Source organism: Pelodiscus sinensis, chromosome 20, assembly GCF_052426305.1.
Source record: "Pelodiscus sinensis isolate ZL-2025 chromosome 20, ASM5242630v1, whole genome shotgun sequence".
Classification (NCBI taxonomy): domain Eukaryota; kingdom Metazoa; phylum Chordata; order Testudines; family Trionychidae; genus Pelodiscus; species Pelodiscus sinensis.
In genome coordinates, this window is record NC_143071.1 from 13220820 (window position 1) to 13239716 (window position 18897).

General features: G+C 45.1%; 1 protein-coding gene across 2 annotated transcripts in view; it reads right to left on the bottom strand.

The window, feature by feature from the left end:
• Window positions 1–18897, bottom strand: part of TOM1L1 (target of myb1 like 1 membrane trafficking protein) — a 50622-nt gene that overhangs the window by 1245 nt on the left and 30480 nt on the right. For both annotated transcript variants that reach the window (XM_075903824.2, XM_025185688.3), the window contains exons 8-14: window positions 14198–14331; window positions 10391–10451; window positions 8835–8955; window positions 4903–4999; window positions 3191–3251; window positions 1744–1828; window positions 1349–1430 (exon numbers count right to left, since the gene is read on the bottom strand). In XM_075903824.2, coding sequence (XP_075759939.2) covers window positions 1349–1430; window positions 1744–1828; window positions 3191–3251; window positions 4903–4999; window positions 8835–8955; window positions 10391–10451; window positions 14198–14331 — 641 coding nt within the window. The remainder of the gene's footprint in view (window positions 1–1348; window positions 1431–1743; window positions 1829–3190; window positions 3252–4902; window positions 5000–8834; window positions 8956–10390; window positions 10452–14197; window positions 14332–18897) is intronic.

Genomic DNA, 18897 nt, shown 5'->3' on the forward strand with positions numbered 1-18897 from the left:
CTTGCACAAGTAAATTTACAGTCTAGCGTTGGAAAACAGGGCTTCTTCGGGAAGAGCTCTTCCACAAGAGGGCAGTGTAGACAGGCAACATGAATTTCTTGTGCAAGAAACCCCTATGGCTAAATTGGCCATCAGAGCTTTCTTGCGCAAGAGAGCATCTACACTGCCATGGATGCTCTTGCGCAAAAGCATATCTCTTGCGCAAAAGCACATGCCAGTGTAGACGTGCTCTTGTGGAAGACTTTTTGCGCAAGATCTCTTCTGCAAAAAGCTGCCAGTGTAGACGTAGCCTAAGTGTTTAAGTTGACTATGAGACAGCAGTTGAATTGCAGGATAGCCAGCTATCAGAACTGAACACACCAAGTGTGGTGAATTTTTGAAAATACTGTGTATCCACCTGGGCTACTAGGAGACACCACTAGACTCGTTTCAATTTGAACAAAATAGGATTTTAGGTCAGGCCTCCAGAAGTAAAATGGCTGGAAAACAAAAATGTTAAATACATAGGCTACATCTACACTGGCATGATTTTCCAAAAATGCTTTTAACGGAAAAGTTTTCCGTTAAAAGCATTTTTGGAAAAGCACATCTAGGTTGGCAGGATGCTTTTCCGCAAAAGCACTTTTTGCTGAAAAGCGTCTGTGGCCAATCTAGACGTGGTTTTCCACAAAAAAGCCCCGATCGTCATTTTCGCGATCGGGGCTTTTTTGCGGAAAACAGTACTGTGCTGTTTACACTGGCCCTCTTGAGCAAAAGTCTTTCGGAAAAAGACTTTTGCCCGAACGGGAGCAGCACAGTATTTCCAGAAAAGCACTGACGATCTTACATGAGATCGTCAGTGCTTTTCCGGAAATTCAAGCAGCCAGTGTAGACAGCTGGCAAGTTTTGCGGAAAAACTTGCCAGTCTAGACACAGCCATACTGATTTTAATAAAGCTACACAAGAAGATAGCTCTGAGCTAGTATTTACCGTGAAGGTATAGCAGGCTGCTCTCATCAACTTCAGTACTGCTATGTTCAACTTTTCACACCACTGAACTAGAGTTTACTAGATTATTTTTCAGTACATAGGAGGTTCACCAGTTTCCCAATCACGTATTAATAAAACATTCTGCAGAGGTTTATTGCTTAGTTAGCTAACTCAGGAATGTTCATTCCTCAATGTCAGTGGCCCTCCCCTGATGCCTAACTCAGTCTGATTAATCCTCCACATTTTTAACTAGCAAAAGAAATGCATACAATAAAAGATATTACTTTCCTGCCTCCATCTCCTGCAATAAATCATTCTATCATACACTACTAAAAAGCAGTGAGGAAACTGTAGATAAATAATTTTCAAAATTACTCACTCTGTGCCATAACTTGGTGCTAAAGGATCAAATTCCATCACCTCATAATAATGAGGTGCCTGTGAACTGCTCTTTGACATATCTGAAAGGAGGAAGGGGAAAAAGAGCAATTAATGCATATATTAAAGCAAGCAAGCAAACAACATGCCTGATGAGTGTGTGTTTTGTTTTGAAATGATGTAATTCAAGAAATGATTATCCCCAATATATTTTCACACACTAAATATTAAACATATGCATACTTCTCCAACTCATCCTACAGAGCTTTGGACCACAGTTTTTGTCACTGATTTTGTTGTTGTGATTGTTCAGATTTATAATACAAGGTTCAAATGAGACACTGGCAAAACAGATGTAATAATGTGGAGGTTAGATCTGAAGTGTAAGATTATTACCTGATGGTGCCTCATTCTGCGATGAGGCATTAACTGTTTGAAGATTTACTGTCTGCAAAGGCACTGGGTTTAAAACCGTGGCAAGCTAAGGAAATCAATCATAATAATGTTAGTATGTAACAAATAGCCAGCACAAAACATCCATCTATTCCTGTCCTTAATGTATAATTAACTGCTAGAGCCAATATTTCTATTACTCTAGTATACCTCTATATAATTTACTTGCATACAGTTTAAAATTTTAAGACTTGTACATGGCTGTTCACTTGTGTCTTTACAGTAGGAGTGGGTGATGCCAGCCTTCCAAGATTCGTACTATTTTCAAAGAGTATGGTGCAAGTTCTTATGTGACCAAAGAAAACCCTTTGCAATCTTGGCAAGAATTACCAGTGACTTCATCTCCCCTTATAACCCTTCTTTGCAGCTATGGTTGGTCAGGGTTGATCTGACGGCAGCCACTAGATTCAACCTAGTGCAACATAGTTCTGATCTCTAGGTGCTGTAGATTGTAAGGCAGTAAGTCTTTCTTGGACATGATAAATTCTCCGTCCAAAGGGTCTCCGTCCAAAGAACAGATGAGCAGCCTCCTCTCTGTCCATCTTCAGAGTCTGAGACAAGTCATTTATTTTATTTGGGACCCCATTACTTTTATATCTACTTTTCCTCCTATTAAGATGAGAATGCATCCCTTTGTGGGTGGGATATTATGCCCATGACGTAGAACATTTCTCCTAAATGGTGTTTGATTGACTGATTCTTAACATTTCTACATAATTTTTTTAACTTGCAGTATCTAGATGGTTTGCAACAGGAATCTTATAGCTGGGCAAACTAGGGATGTGAAGGACTAGTCACTCCTCCCTTTCTCCCCCCATTGCTGCCTCTATCAGAGAGAGGCAGCAAGAGGGGGAAGAAGCGGGGATACTTCAAAGCGGCAGCGCCACACAGAGCTCGGGGTCAGTGAGTCCCCAGCTGACCCTGGGCTCCATGAGGCACTTTCACCTTCACTTCAAAGGCAGAGACATCCTATTGACTAATTGAATTAGTTGATGCAAAATGCATCAACTATTCAATTAGTCAATTACCCGATACTTAACATCCTTCGGGCAAACACACTGCATAATGGCTCTCATACAGCAATCCCAATGTGTTTTATACATCTATGATTAAATACTAATCATACAGCCATGGCTTAGGCAAACTGCAGCAACTGAGCTGGCCACAGCGAGCATCTCACACAGAACCTTTCAGATTTCTATCAACCTTTCAGGACACTGTGTTGTACTGAGAAGGGGAAGTTGCCCTGGACATTATGGTTGTTCCCTGATGCTTTGGAAAAGTGCTGTCGGATGGATCTTTTTCTTCCTTCTGGACAGCTAGCAGAACGAGGCCTCTGTTTTAACACTCACCACTGAGGAATGTGGTTCTGAGAATCCTGGTTACTCACGTTTTGGTAGGTCTGACCACCAGGGAGATTTTGGCTTGTGCTTTGTGGTTCAGTTGCAAACCTAGATAATGGGTAACACATGGAATGTCACTGAGAAGCGAACAGAAATACACACATACCTATAATTAGATAATTTTTTTACTGGCTGCTTGTCACCTTGTGTCAGAGCTGAGACAGAATCACCAGAAGGGGACAGTTGCCAGAACATTCCATGTCAGGGCTCCACAGCCTTGGAGCTTGCTCTCCTAGGGTGTGTCTACACTGCAGGGCTTAACTTGAAATAAGCTACACAAACAGAGCTACGTCAATCATGTAGCTTATTTCTAAATAGCTTATTTTGAAATTGGGAGCGTCTACACAGCACTTATTTCGAAATAGAGCACTCTTCCACCGACTTCCCTTACTCCTTGTCTACTGCAAAGCTCATTGGTTTCTCTCCAAGGCCGTTCTTACCCATACATGGAATACACAGCTGCATAGGGCATCTGAAAATTTGGGGCACCACTGGGTTTTAATGGCCACCCAGATGAGCAGCCTCCTCTTCCTATCCTTGTTCGGTGGCTCAGCTTCCTCAGGAGAGGATCTAGTTAACTAAAAAGTGAAAAAACCTGCCAGGCCTTTTAGCAGAAAATTGAACCTGTGAAAAAGCCATTCAAATGGTAATGAAGCCATTTAACAGGCATTTGCCAACCTCAGGTATATGCTGTCAGTTTCTGATTTTACTGTGTTAGTCGACAGAACCTTAATTTAAAATTTGCTTTAAAGTATTTCATTAGTGTGTTGCTGAAGATTATAAAATCACATCTTTAAAAAACTGTCAGCCCTCCACCCCCGTCTGCTATTGGGCATAAGGCTGGGCATAGGAGCACCAATTTAATAGTACTATATAGGGCTCCATAAATCTGAAGGATGGCCCTGTTTCTCCCTGATAATGAGGGGTTGGGGAGGATGAGTAGAAAATCTTAAATAGACTTTAAACTCCGGGTTATTAAACGTGTTAATTATTGGCCAAAGGGTACTACAGAAGCAGACTATTTTTAAAGTGTGTCAGGAAGCATCTAGAGCAAAACGTAGGAATATATGTTCTTGATCTTGTAACTGACATGGTTAGGTCCAATGATGGTGTCAGCAGAGTAAATATGTGTCATTTCAACCAGACTGGGCATTGTCTCAGTGACCTAACTACATGTATCCTGCTTCAAAGAGACTTTAACACCAGACTACAAAGGGTAACCTCAGAACTGTCATTCATGCTTAAATTTGACACTTTATGAATGGGCCTTAACAAAGATGCTAACTACCTTACCCATTACAAAGATAGCTTCCCCAATTATCACCCCTAATATCATTATCTCGTAGACACTAACCTCCCCCCCTCACCACGTCTCTGTTCTAAAATCTGATTTGTCAATTTTATGTGTGTTCACTTTTTTTGATTGTATCCCTTTGGTATATATGGCTGTGCCAATTTTCTTCCACAATTTGATCTGAGGAAGTGGGTCTGGCCCACGAAAGCTCATCACCTAATAAACCATCTTGTTAGTCTTTAAAGCGCTACATAGTCCTGTCTTCTGTTTTACTGGATGAGTGTGCAAATCATAAGTAGTTCCAAACATGCACAGATCTTTCCAAAACTATGTGGCAGAGCAGCAATGTAAAGAGCAAATATGACGCTGTCCACATCTACAGTTTCTTGGTAACATTTTACTTACGAGGGCTGTTGAGCGTTTGCTGTAGCTAGTAAATTTAGCTGAGGGTAGAGCAAAGGATGATGGTTGCTTGGCTCTGTAGCACTTGTAGATCTGCAATCTAAAATTGAAGCTGGTATTAAAACTTGCATGGCTGTTATTTGGCAAACAATTACATCTTTGCTGGGTTATTTTTATCAGAAATTTTTGAGGGGTATAAAACTTCAATGACAAAGTTGTGCAATTGCTTTGAAATACATAGCAAAGATGAAGCTATTTAATTTAGGGATAATATAATTCTGCCTTTTAAGTGGTAAGAAATGTAGAGTTGATTTAAAAAAAGCATTGTATTTCTGCCTGATATTTTAAATTGCCAGAGGAAAAAAAAGTGTGGCAATATGCATATTAGAAAACATATTTTAACTTTTTACATCCCTAGTTTTAAACGGTTACCTGATTACTGGGTAAGCGTTGGCTTTACCAACATGCTTACCAGATAACCAGTTAATAGGAGGTCCTGCAGCCAGCAGGACCCCCTGGCAGTGATGGGCCAGTGGGGTCAGAGCAGCTCCCCACCTGCAGCTGGTGGTTAACCAGTTAAATCATGTAACCAGTTAACCCTTTTAGGCAGTTTTTACATCCCTATTTACAACCACCCACTTCTTAGTCTAGTATGATAACAATACATTTATTCTGAGTACTTACCTCTCCCAACTCAAATCAAATGTTGCAGATTTGAAGGGACTCCTTGAAAATACTTAGGAAGTTCAGAAAGGATAAGTATGCCTTTCCCTTCTGAACCAACAGAACAAGCTACTAGTGCCAGCAAGAGTTGTTAGGTAGGTGCAGGGTTATATGATGTTCTTGGACATGGATGACAGATTGCTTCATTGTAAATTAACGATCCCCAATTTAATAATGGAGGAGGCAGATTATTTCAAAACACAACCTCTCGCATCAACCAATTTTTGTACAAAGTACCTTAAGTATGCAATCATAAATCAGCTCTACTTCCCTTAAAGGTTTAAATCAGAACTCTCTCGTTCATTTTTATTTGGCTATGCATTTGTCTCTTGCAAGGATTTTCTTGTTCAGCCCACAGTGCTGCTTTGTTTTTGGAATGAACACTACAAACTAGGGATGTTAGATACTGTGTAATTTAATAATTGTGTAACCACACCGAATATTATCGGTTATACAATTATTCAATAGTCCCTGGGGGCCAGGGCAGCAGCCACTGCACTCCCAGCCCCAGTCCAAGGGAGTTCCCTGCCTCTCCATGCTTCTGCTTCTGTCTCAGAGGCAGCAGCGCGGGGTGCCAGGCGGGAGCTGGTCCATGAGAGGAGCCCTGCAGCTGCTTCTGATACAGAGGCAGCAGCAGCCCCTGTCCACAGCCCCTGTCTACTGCTCTGCGGTAGCCTTCACTGCCTCTTGCCCTCCCCTGTGCTGCTGCCTCTGATAGAAGCAGCAGTGCTGAAGGAGAGGCAGGTGGCTCCATGGAGCCAGTGCTCATGGGGAGCCAGCTTTTAAGCTGCTCCCGCCCGATCACCAGCTCCTGCCTGCCCCCCTTCACTGCCTCTGTGGGAAGCAACAACAGAGGGACAGCTTTGCAGAGCCGGCTTGCATGGAGAGACAGCTTAAAAGCTAGCTCTCCACACATATCGGCTCCCCCCTCCCCACTACTAGTGCCTCTTATAGAGGAGCAGCAGCACGGGGAGGGCGGGGGGGGAGGGAAGGGGAAGGAGCTCCACATGAGCTGATATGCACGGGGAGCTGGCTTAAAAGCCAGCTTCTCGTGTGTACCGGCTGAATCAGAGGCGGGGGAGAGGGAGCAGAAGCCGGAGCTGGGAGAAACCAGTTTAAAAGCTGGTTCTCCCCAGCACTGTCTCCGCAGTGTGGAGCAGGAAGAGAGCAGGGGAGGCAGAGCCACAGTGGTCCCGGAACTGGCACCAGCCAGGACTGCTTAGTCAGGGCTGCTTAGTCCTGGCTCACGCTACCCCCAGGAGCTAACCCTGCTGTGGCTCTGCATTTTAAATGTAATAAGAGGCGGGCTGCCTGTGTGCCCGGCTCTTTACTATATTAAAACTGCAGAGCCGCAGCAGTGGAGCGAGCGCCCCCCCCCCCCTTATGAACTAATTGAGTAGTCAATGGAAATTCCATCAATTGCTCAATTAGCTAATTAACCGCCACTTAATGTGCCTAGTACTGATGACACGCCTGTCACCCCCACCCTCCGTACTGCTGCCTCTCTATCAGAGGCAGCAGTGGGGGACGGGGCGAAGAGCACCAGCTCCTGCTTCCCCACCCCTTGCTGGTAGCAAGGGGGGGGGGGAGTATGTGTAGTCGATAGGATTAACCTATAAACCTAGGATTATCTGTTAATCATGCAGTTGACTACACGCTGACATCCCCACTACGAACACGTAACACACTCTTATGGATTGTGAGCCATTCCGAAACTACATTCAGAAGTGCTGTGTCTACATTGGCATCCCTTTCCGGAAAAGGGATGCTAATGAGACACTTCGGAATTGCAAATCCGCGGGGGATTTAAATATCCCCCGCGGCATTTGCATTTACATGGCTGCCGCTTTTTTCTGGCTCGGGGTTTTTGCCGGAGAAAAGCGCCAGTGTAGACACGATTTTCCGGAAAATAAGCCCTTCTCCGGAAGATCCCTTATTCCTACTTTGCAATTCCGACTGGTCTCATTAGCATCCCTTTTCCGGAAAGGGGTGCCAATGTAGACACAGCCAGCATGTATGCAAAAACCTCATATTTATACAGCTTGCTACAGTTGTTCTTTTATCCAGCCTCAGATGTATACCCCTGCAGTGTATAGTGTGTGTGGGGGGGAAGGGAGGCAGGACAATGTTTTGTTTGATGCTGTGCACATTCACAAATTCTCTCATCACTACCTACGTTCTGTTTCATCTCACACGTATAGGAAATTCTTCTAAGGAAATGTAACCGAAATACCTGCTGGGTGTGATATTTTGTCTCATCCAATGGCACTGAGACCAGAGAGAGATTAGAGAGTTCGCTCTAGAGCCACATAACTTTTAGCTCCTGCAATAGAGCCGGGATGGGAAACCTTTTATGGGTGGGTGGCCACTGACCCACAAAAAAATCATTCAGGAGCCACACACACAAGTGAGAAGCAAAAACAAACAACCAAAAAAACAACCCCATCTCTCAATGACCTGGCTCCCAAGTGAGGAGAAAAAAAGAGCAGTGGGCATTTGGGGCCTGACCACGGAAGGTGCAGGACTGGTTCCCAGGGAAGTACCCTTAGAGAGAGCCGTGCTGCACAGGCTCAGAGGAGCTAGATAGAAAGGGAGGCTACAGCCTGACACCTCCCAGGCTGCAGGCCTTGACACAAGGGCCGGGGTCACAGGGGAAGTTGCCTAGGGAACAGGAAGCAATAGAGGGGGAGAAAAGGAGGGCGGGACGAGGCTGCCACCACAGGGTCTCTGCGCCAGGATCCAGAGTAGTGGGTAGGCCTGGGTCCCTTCCTTCCCCCTTGCACTGTACCTAGTCACACTGAGGAGTGGCCTTTATGGACTGTGGCTTGCCCATCCCTCAGATAAAGAGCTAGACTGAGGCTGCAGTTGGCCACTGAGGCAGGCGTGAGGCAGAGGACTGCTGATACCCTCGGAAGGGGGATGAGAGACCAGCATGGGGGGCAGTGTCCTGAAGAGAAAGCAGTGATCCGGGGGTTTAAACAGGTCCAGAGTGTGGAGCAATGATGGGTGAGACACTGGCCAGAAGGGGGCACTCTGCTGAGGACACAGCTAATTCCCAGAGTGACCAGCAGGAGGCACTGTGGCAGTAAGTCCAACCCAGTGACACCAATTTATTTTCATTTCCATCTGCATAGCCTCCAGCTCCACAAGGTTAGAAATATTTTATATCAAAGTTCCTAATGTTTCTGAGAAAATACAAATATTTTACTCACTTAATTCTGAAAACTGAGGATTCTCAGGGCCATTTCCCACCAATGCTGACACGGGAAATGAAGAACTTGAATTGATGTCAAGTAAATCACACGACGGAGCAGATGGTTGTTTGCTATAGATCTAAGATGAAAACGTTAAAAAGTCAATTTAAATTATTATTTTCCCATAACACAAACATTTGAAATCAGATTCTGAACATTACTGAGGAAAGGTAGAGCTGGTCAAGAATTCTACTACGAATTTTTTTTTCTTGGAAAACGCCAGTTTATCAAAACCGTAACTCTTTGCGGGTTTTGAATGCCCCCTTTTAAAAAACATTGAAAAAAGTTCTGAAATTGTCAAAATGATATATTTTGATATTTTCAAAATTTCAATCAACCCATTTTTTTCAAATCTTCATTTAATTTTTTTAATTTTTTAATTTTATATCCTGATTCGGGGTAATAAAATGTTCAAAAATCTCAAATTTCTGACAGGACAGGAAAACTGTTTCCCACTCAGGTCTAGTGTACATAGTATCATAGGACTGAAAGGACCTTGAGAGGTCACTTAGTCGAATCCTCTGCACTCGTGGCAGGACTCAGTATTTTGTTGTACATCCTCGACAAGCTTTTGGCCAATATGTACATAAAAATCTCCAGAGATAAAAATTCTACAACTTCTCCCAGCAATTTATTTCTGCCAGGAAAATTTTTCTAATGTCAGTTGAAACTGCCCTTGCTGCAGTTTAAGCCTATGTGTGTCTTAATAGAGTTAAAAATGAAACAAAGTGAGAATTAGTCATAATCACGTTTGATATAGTGGTTTATTATCACTAGCAAAAACAAATTTATTTTAAATTTGGGAATGAGCTACAAGATCTTCAAACTGGGTCATTTTGGACTGTTAGCCCATCTGTCAGAAACAACAAATGGACTATCTGACTACAAATGGAAGACATTAATAGTAGTGTTTCATGGGAAAAACAAAATTGATTGCTACAGTCTTGTAGTAATTATGGACTATACTGCAACCATGACAATGTAATCAGCCTCATGCAGAATGCAAATGAAACCAAGTTAATTTTGGCTCTGTACAAGATAAAACATGTGTCATTATTTGGGCCAGAATGGTTAATAAAATAAAAGCAATGATGAGAGAAAAGTAGCCTGTAAGAATTCAATTCCAACTTCATAAATGCCCATAGAGACAATAAGTGAAAAATAAGGCCGTAGATGAAAAGAAACAAATCTATTCACGTTGCAGCAAAAGAGGTGTAATAAAACTGCATTTGAATAGATTGTCTTTTTCTTTTCAGTTGTCCTTTCCCATTCTCCATGTTCAATTTGAAGGTAATTTGATACTGGTGCTACAAAATGAGATTCTGTAAGTGTGACTCTCGCAAATGAATAGAGCAACATTATCCTCTATTGGAGACAGCAGATTGAATCCAACAGTGAGCGAATATAATTCCTTAGGTCACAAAACCACGTCAGTTGCAACAAGGAGGAAAAGTTCTGGTTTATAAAATCTTAGCAAGATTCTTACCCAGAAGCGAATGGGATTAACGACTCACCTCTGTGTGCTCACGCTGGATTCTCTGATTCTCCAAGAAACGGACTCTGTTTCGAGAGAACCTGTTGGAAATGGTACATTGTCAATTTAGTCTCAAATGCTCTAGGTGAGTCATTCAAAAAAAGTGTCATTCATAAGAATCCAGCAGTTACTGCAAAGGTGTGATCCTACAAAAACATTTAGAAAACTATGTAACAAAACCCAGCTAAATGCACATACAGACACCAGTGTTCTCAGCAAGAAGCTTACAATATTATTCCTGTGTCACTTGACATTAAGGAAAGCTACTTTATCTATAATATAGAGTTGTCAAACCCACTGGAGAAGCGATTCTCAAACTTGTTGGCTCATGGTCCACCCCATTCAACGCAGACCTTTCTGCAGACTGCCAGCCAATCAACCATGACGACAAAATAGGTGCAGGAGGGGTTATGGTGCGAGGTCTAGGTGGGAGGTAGGGTGCAGGAGTGGGCTGAAGGTGGGGTAGTTTGGAGGTGCTTACCTGGCTCCGCCCCCACACCGCTCTCAGGCACCCCCCCCCCCCAATGCGCTATTGACTATGATTCCAGCCAAGATTCTGGCCAATGGGAGTAGCATGGAAAATGTGGTTTCCTGCGCTGCTTTCCCTCCAGTTGGGGGAAGGGGAGCAGCACCCCCTGCGACCTGGATCCAGCCTGTGAGGCTTGCCTTCCCGCTAGAGCAGGAAGTTGGTGCTGACGCTATAACCTCGCCAGGCGGGCGCACGGGACTGGAGCACCAGTGGGGAGGGGGGCGAGCCCCGATCCCACAGCCTAGACAGGACCACACTTTGCAAACCATTGCAGTAGAGCCATGGTTACATGCAGCAGGCTAGTCTATGCAGAGATCATTGTTCTTGACTTCACCGGGACTCGGCACAATCTTCATTAATAATCGGATACAAGAAATGCAACACGACTTGCCTTCTCATACTGCCATTCAAATGTATGTAAAACAGATACAGCTAATTAATTTTTAGCATCTCACATACCTGTGTATTCAAGGATATATGCAGGATTTCCTCTAGTAAGCCATAAATCCTCATGTAGTAAATATTAATCAAGCAAGCTGAAAAACGATATAGCAGCTTGGAAGTACAATGCAACCAGAAATGACAGTTCAAGAAGTACATGGCACTACTGCATGAGAATGCTAAAACACAGTCTTCCAACCAGTTTCACACTCCTATCAGCAATGCTTTGCCCTTTCAATCAGCGAGTGAACTATTTCACTTGGGATTTGTTGAAGCATACCCCAAAACCAGTATTCATAATTGAGGGGGAAGTTTCAACTTTTCAAGAAAAATGTTAATTGTCAGTATTCTGAAGATTCTAGGTCCACATTTAGTTTAAAGTGGATTTACGAAACACTGTATTTTACTAATGTGACAAACTTCCTTAGGCGAGTAGTGGAAAAACCCCTCTTTAAAGAGAGAACTACAAAACATAACCTGCAGCTGTAGGCACCAAGTTCACGAATCAGGGGGAAACAATATTGTGAAGAACAGCATGGAAGTCTGAGAATGTCAAGGGGAAGACATGATGATAGTTTGGCTGCAGCATTTGGAAAAGGTATGAGAGGACAAGACTGTTGTTTACTACTCAAAAGTTTCAGGGGGTAGCCGAGTTAGTCTGTAACAGGAAAAACTTAAAACACAACAAATAGTCTGGTAGCACTTTAAAGACTAACAAAACATGTAGACAGTATCATGAGCTTTCATGGGCACAGCCCACTTCTTCAGATGACCAGAGTGTTGGAAGTCCAGAACCAAGAATAAATAAGGGAAGGGGGAAGAGGAGGAGGAAAGCTCATGATACCATCTACATGTTTTGTTAGTCTTTAAAGCGCTACCAGACTGTTTGTTGTTTTTTAAGTTTACTACTCACTCACTGGTTTCACTAGCAAGAGCATTTGTGAGACAGAGATAAGACATTTGTGCAAAAACTTAAGCACATATTCTATACCCTGAAACATTTGCAAAAGTGATAACATGCTCTGCAAGCTGGCAAGGTGGAGGGAAAGAGAGATAAGGCTTGCAATATACTCATTAAGTTGTTGCTTCTAATGAGATCATTCTTTACGTCATACGCCATAGTAACTAAGATGTAGCCAGAGGAATGGCAGTACAAAATACAATTTTCTGGCAACTCATTAACTTTCAGGATGTCATGAAGGCAACATTTTGATTTTTAAAAATGGCAAAGCTTTCTGTTCACAATACCTCACGGATGGGCCTTGAAGGAAACATCCTAGGGGTGAGGCTGGATTAACCATGCATCTGTGCAAGGCACAACAAAGGAATTGTTTCAGCTGATACAGATCGGCGGGTACAGCTGAAGGGATGCTACAATTGCTCAGCATAGAAATCACCAGGTTTTTCCAAGTCAATAAATCCACACTGAAGCAGAGTCGAGTCTGCTCTGGCCTTTGGGTGGGTGTTCTGCAGCGCTGTTATCCAGAAGTGGGTACATTGTACATACAAGCTTGGAATCCTTGAATGTTTTAAGTCAGATTACATAGGGATAAAACGTCTGAGCCTTTTCTACACTGCAATTTCCGCCAGGGTTATTACGCATGGAGCCGCACCCAATGCAAATTGCGGATCTGAAAACACCCAGTGTAGACAATGCTGAAGAGGCACATTCATTTACATCAAAATGGGCGCTGCGCTGTGCCGATCAGCTGTCTGTCGACACAGCGTTTCACGAGGCATAAAGGATCTGCCGATGCCTCGGTGGTGGTGGGAGGTACTGGGTGCAGGTAAATTCTGGGAGGGAGGGGGAGAACAGGTGTAATGTGGGGCTGGGCACAGGTTTCTGGGCAGTGGTGCTTGGTTTGTGGCCCAGGTACTGGTTGTTTGTGTTTGGGGCAGATAGCATGGCCCTGGTATATATACAGGTGCATATGTGGAGGCAGACTGCAAGATGGGGTACAACCACAGGTGTATGTGGGGGTAGGCAGTTGGCCAGGCCTACACAGGTACCAGCTGGCTCCGTGTGGTCCTAACCGGGCACAGGCAGTGGAGCGCGCACAGCGTGTGTTGGGGGCAGAGGCCAGCAAGCTGGGTGTTTTTCAGAGCGGGTATATGCAGGTTCATACACCTTGTTAATTATCCATTTTTTTTCTTGCATAACTATTTAAAAAGAGAGAGAGAGTGTGTGTGTGTGTGTGTGTGTGTGTGTGTGTAAGTAATTCTGTTAGGGTATGTCTACACTAACCCCTTAGTTCAAACTAGGGAGGCTAATGTAGGCATTTGAAATTGCAAATGAAGCCCGGGATTTAAATATCCTGGGCTTTATTTCCATGTTCCCGTCCGGTTGCCATTTTGAAATTCCACTAGTCCAAAGTAACTGCCCGCGGCTACAAGGGGCAGTGAAATGGTAATTCGAACTAAGTCCTTATTTCGAATTAACTGTTACACCTCATTCCAGGCGACTGGACGGGAACATGCAAATAAAGCCAGGGATATTTAAATCCCGGGCTTCATTTGCAATTTCAAATGCCTACATTAGCCTCCCTAGTTCAAACAAGGGGGCTAGTGTAGACATATCCTTAGTAACCGGTGGGTGACACAGTGGTACACACCCAAACAAGTGCACATGACAAAACTCACTCTGCTCACAGATGGAAAATCTTAGAGGGTGCACTGGATACAGTGCACCTGCCCTGAACTGCGCCATACACGCATTAGTGTTTAAAAAACGAATCAGATTTGGTCGGCCCACTCAGGAGAACCTGTTACCAAGACCAAACAAGAAAAGACAGGTTCTGGCTTCACCAATATCTTTACCTTTCATGTCCCAGGAGAACGTTATTCAGCTCTTCATTCACTTGTATTAATTCAGCTACCACATCTTCATTCTGCACTGCCAGCAGCAGCTCCACAATCCTCTCCTGCATCACCCGACACGTCTTGTACAGTTTCTTCCCAGGAGGGAAAAAAAGAAAGGCCATCATCATCGTGGTTTGTCAGGCTGGGAGAATTATAAAACTTTTGGGAGCTGGAGACACAAGGATAATGCACCAATTCACAGGACCACATACAGTTTAACAGATGATCCTCAAATCCCTTATGGGTCATTCACAAGTCCCTTTGGGGGAAATCTCCTATAAAATGCAGCTAATCATTGCTATCATCAGGCCCAGCACTCCCACCCCAACTCATAACTCAGCCTCATTTCTGGTGAGGCATGCCCCCTAAAGCAAAAATATTGTTTACCACTAGAGATGTGAAAACGGGTTTATTTAGGTAAATGTGTTTACACGCGGCGGGGGGGAGGGGACTCCCCAGGATCCAGTGCATATTGGGAGCCAGCTTTTAAACAGGCTCCCCACACATACTGGCTCTCTTGGAGCTGCTGCCCCCCTCCCCTCACCACTGCCTCTGTATCAAAGGCAGCAGTGTGGGGGGGGGGGAAGGGAAGATGCATGTAACCATGAAAGTTAACCAATGAGGCCATCGGTTAACCACATAGAAGTTTACACTTTCACATCCCTATTTACCACAGCATCGTGAAGCTTCCACTTGTGGCTTACAATGTGGCTGCTGAAAGAGCCTGCTAGCTCATTCTGGATTCCTGGGAGGTAAATTGCCAAAAAGATAATCCGATTGCTGACGCACCAGTTCCACGGACTTGGCGCTTCTGCACACAGGGCGGCAGATCTCACTTCTCCCTCTTCGTTACATAAAAGGCGATTGAGATGTGTGACATAATGACCACACAATTCTTGAATAAGGAGAAAGGTTTCACAGGCCTTTGAGCTGCACATAGCTCTCGATGTGCACCCTGGACACTGGAGATGTCCAGGTACCTTGCACTGTGCAGTTGTCCATGTGAGCTCCTTTACCTAACAGGAATACACTGGTAGTGCTCGTCCTGTCTGGTGTGGAAGGGAGAAAGGAAACGCTGATGGGGATTCTTCCATGATGACCGGGGCGATATCTCTTTGGGGGGAAAAGTTACCATGGTGCTCAGATTGCTGATTTGACAAGTACACAGTTTAATGCCACAATTGTGGGGTTTCTTCTCATGCCTCTGAGACTCAGGCCATACTAAGTTATCTTGGACTGAATTTAGACTGGCCTGGGTCTTACTTCTTCAAAGAGGGTTATGAGGAAGACATGGCTTCATGCTTATGAAAATACTCCCTGCTCTCCCAGCAAGACACCATGTGAAGGTAGCCACCTTTGCTAAGTCAAGCCAATGTATAAGGGGGTAGAATTCATATAATCATAGAATCCAAGCACTGGAAAAGACCTCAGGAGGTCATCAAGTCCAGCCCCCTGCCCAGAGCAGGACCAATCCCAACTCAATCATCCCAGCCAGGGCTTTGTCAAGCTGGGACTTAAAAATTTCTAGGGACGGAGATTCCACCACCTCCCTAGGTAACTCATTCCAGTAATTACCTGGCCTGCTAGATCCAGTTGTGACCTAAGGCAAAGTTCCCAGGTACAGCTGGGGAATGAACAGCAGATACTGCACCTCACAGTGATCTCTCTCAGTCAGCAAAAAACAGCAATGCTAACTGAGAAGGATCGTGGGCAAAAAGCCCAGAGTAGGCTTAGTCCAATACCAAGTCCATTGGTGGGGAAGGAGCGGGAAGGGCGCTACCTAGCTCAGGGAGGCTGACAGACTAACTAAAAACTACTAAACTATCAGAGAGAAACTTCAAAACTCTAGAATATGCAAACTATTCACAGATCGCTAAACCTATTTTCAGAGATAAAGAAGAAAGCCAAAGCTCTGGCCACTGGAGGTTCCAACTTGGATCACGAGGCAGCGAGAAGACACTGGAGCAGCAACCGGTCCACCCCACCTTTATTTCCTCAGTCAGAGGCAAGAAGTGCAGGACAATGGACACCGCTTTCAAAATTCTTCAGTCCCAGGCGCTTGAGTGCCCACAATGGAATACACATAGGGTATGTCTACACTACAATGTTAATTCCAACTAACTTAGTTCGAATTAGTTAATTCGAACTAAGCTAATTCGAACTAATGGATCCAGACTAAAAAACTAGTTCGAATTAGCGTTTTGCTAATTCGAACTAGCATGTCCACATTAAGTGGACCCTGAACCGCGCTTAAGGATGGCCGGAAGCAGTGCCGGCAGGGCATCAGAGGACGACTTAAGAGCGTGGAGATGCTGTTTCAGGCTAGCCGAGGGCTGTGCTTAAAGGGTCTCGACCCCCACCCCGGACAGACAGTTTTCAGGGGTGCCCCGCTTGCAAAGCAGTCCTGGCTTGGAGTGCCCAGACTACCCACACTGGGCACATCACAGCACTCGGCCATCAGCCCGGCTACACTTGCCGCAGGCTGCCATCTGGGGAGAGGGAGCAATTGGGGAGCTGCAGGAGAGGTTCCACCCCCAGAAGCCCGCAGAGCCAGCCCAGTCCTCCCCATCGGGGGCTCGTGCCCCATTCCTCCTTCACCTCCTTCCACTTACCCTTCCCTAGTCCCCCTTCCTGATGTACAAAATAAAGATAACGTGTCTTCCAAAATGGAATCTGTCTTTATTGAACAAAACTGGGGGAGACTGGGAAAAGGAGGTGGGAGAGGGAAAAAGAGAGGCAGGGAGAGGGGAGGGCAACTAAAATGATCAGGGGTGGGGAACAGGTCCCATATGAAGAGAGGCTAAAGAGACTGGGACTTCTCAGCTTAGAAAAGAGGAGACGGAGGGGGGACAGGATAGAGGTCTCTAAAAGCAGGAGTTGGGTGGAGCGGGTGCATACAGAAAAGTTCTTCATTAGTTCCCATAAAGAAGGACTAGAGGACACCAAAGGAAAGTAATGGGTAGCAGGCTTCAAACTAGTAACAGAAAGTTGTTCTTCACAAAGCAAAGAGACAACCTGTGGAACTCCTTGCTGCAGGAGGCTGTGAAGGATAGAACTGGAACAGAGTTTAAAGGGAAGTGAGATAAAGTGATGGAGGTTGGGTCCATGGAGTGCTATTAGCCAGGGGATAGGAGTGGTGTCCATGGCCAAGGTTTGTGGAAGGCTGGAGAGGGATGGCAGGAGACAAATGACTTGGTCACTGTCTTCGGTCCATCCCCTCCAGGGTCCCTAGGGTTGGCCGCTGTCGGCAGACAGGCTACTGAGCTAGATGGACCTTTGGTCTGACCCAGTACTGACATTCTAAGCTCAGGGCTCAGGGTCGGGGGTCTCACTGGACCCCCTTGATTCTCTTGCACACCTGCTCCTGGGTGGCCAGGCTGGCAGCTCTCCTGCCCTAGCCGGCCACTTTCCTGTGCCTAGTGCAGAGATCGTGGACGAAGTCCACGATGTCTGCACTAGCCCAGGCGGGTGCCCGCCTCTTGCAGTCCCGGGAAAGCTCCCGGGAGCCGCCAGCCTGGTCCCAGGAAGAGGGGGAGGGTTGGGGGGCATCGGGTGGGTGGCTCGATCCGTGCCAGGTGCAGGGTCTGCTGGCTGGGTGCTGGCAGGCTTGCACCTGGCACGGGCACCGTAGCCAGCCCGTGCCCCTTTAAGAGGTCCGGGGCCGGGAGGGGGGCAGTAGAGTTTCCCTGGTGTTGGCCAGAGTGGCCACCAGGGAAACCTGGGGAGGACTAGCCTCCCACTAGTTCGAATTAAGGGGCTACACAACCCTTAATTCGAACTAGCTAGTTCGAACTAGGCTTAATCCTCGTAAAATGAGGTTTTCCTAGTTCGAACTAAGCGCTCCACTAGTTCGAATTAAGTTCGAACTAGCGGAGCGCTACTTTAGCGCCTATGAAAGTTAATTCGAACTAACGTCCATTAGTTCAAATTAACTTTGTAGTGTAGACATACCCATAGGGACCAGTACTTGAAGAATTCCCAATTAGAATTCCAGCGAGCAATTCAGAACAATTAAAACAATCCTCAGAAGAGCCAGGTGACTTATAACTGCAGATTGGGGTGGGGTGAAGGAAGAGGCATTTCCTGGACTTCATTACTGGGTCTGATCCAAAGCCCATGGAAATCAATAGGGCTCTTACAATAGACATTGTGGGGATGGGGGAGGGAGGCAGAAGCAGGCTCATTATAAGGAAGAGAGAAAAATCATAGCTTGGAGAACAGATTCATGACACAAAGGTGCAGACCTGGCTTCCTCATTCTGGGGGGATTGTGAATCAAGTCTCTGAATCAAATCCGTCTCAATTCTATAGGTGACTCAAACCCATCAGGATCAATTGGTATCATTCACAATTTCACTGAGCGGAATTTTGCTCTACTAGCAATTAGAACTAGAGCTACTAGTAATTTGCTTTCACATCCCTCTCTCTCATTGATTTCCCTTTGACAGCAGGTTCAAAGAAATGGGTATTCTTGCATCAAGAACTTAACTCCCCCTTCTCTGCCACCAGTTTTTCCATGATTTACTTGCAAATACAGACTCTGATTAAGGAAGAGGAGGGAGTGGAGGAAAGGGGGGTTATTTTCTCCATTTTCATATAGAAATGATCTGGGTTTTGTTGTAAAATTGGCCCATTTTAGCTCCAAAGGTGTGCATACCC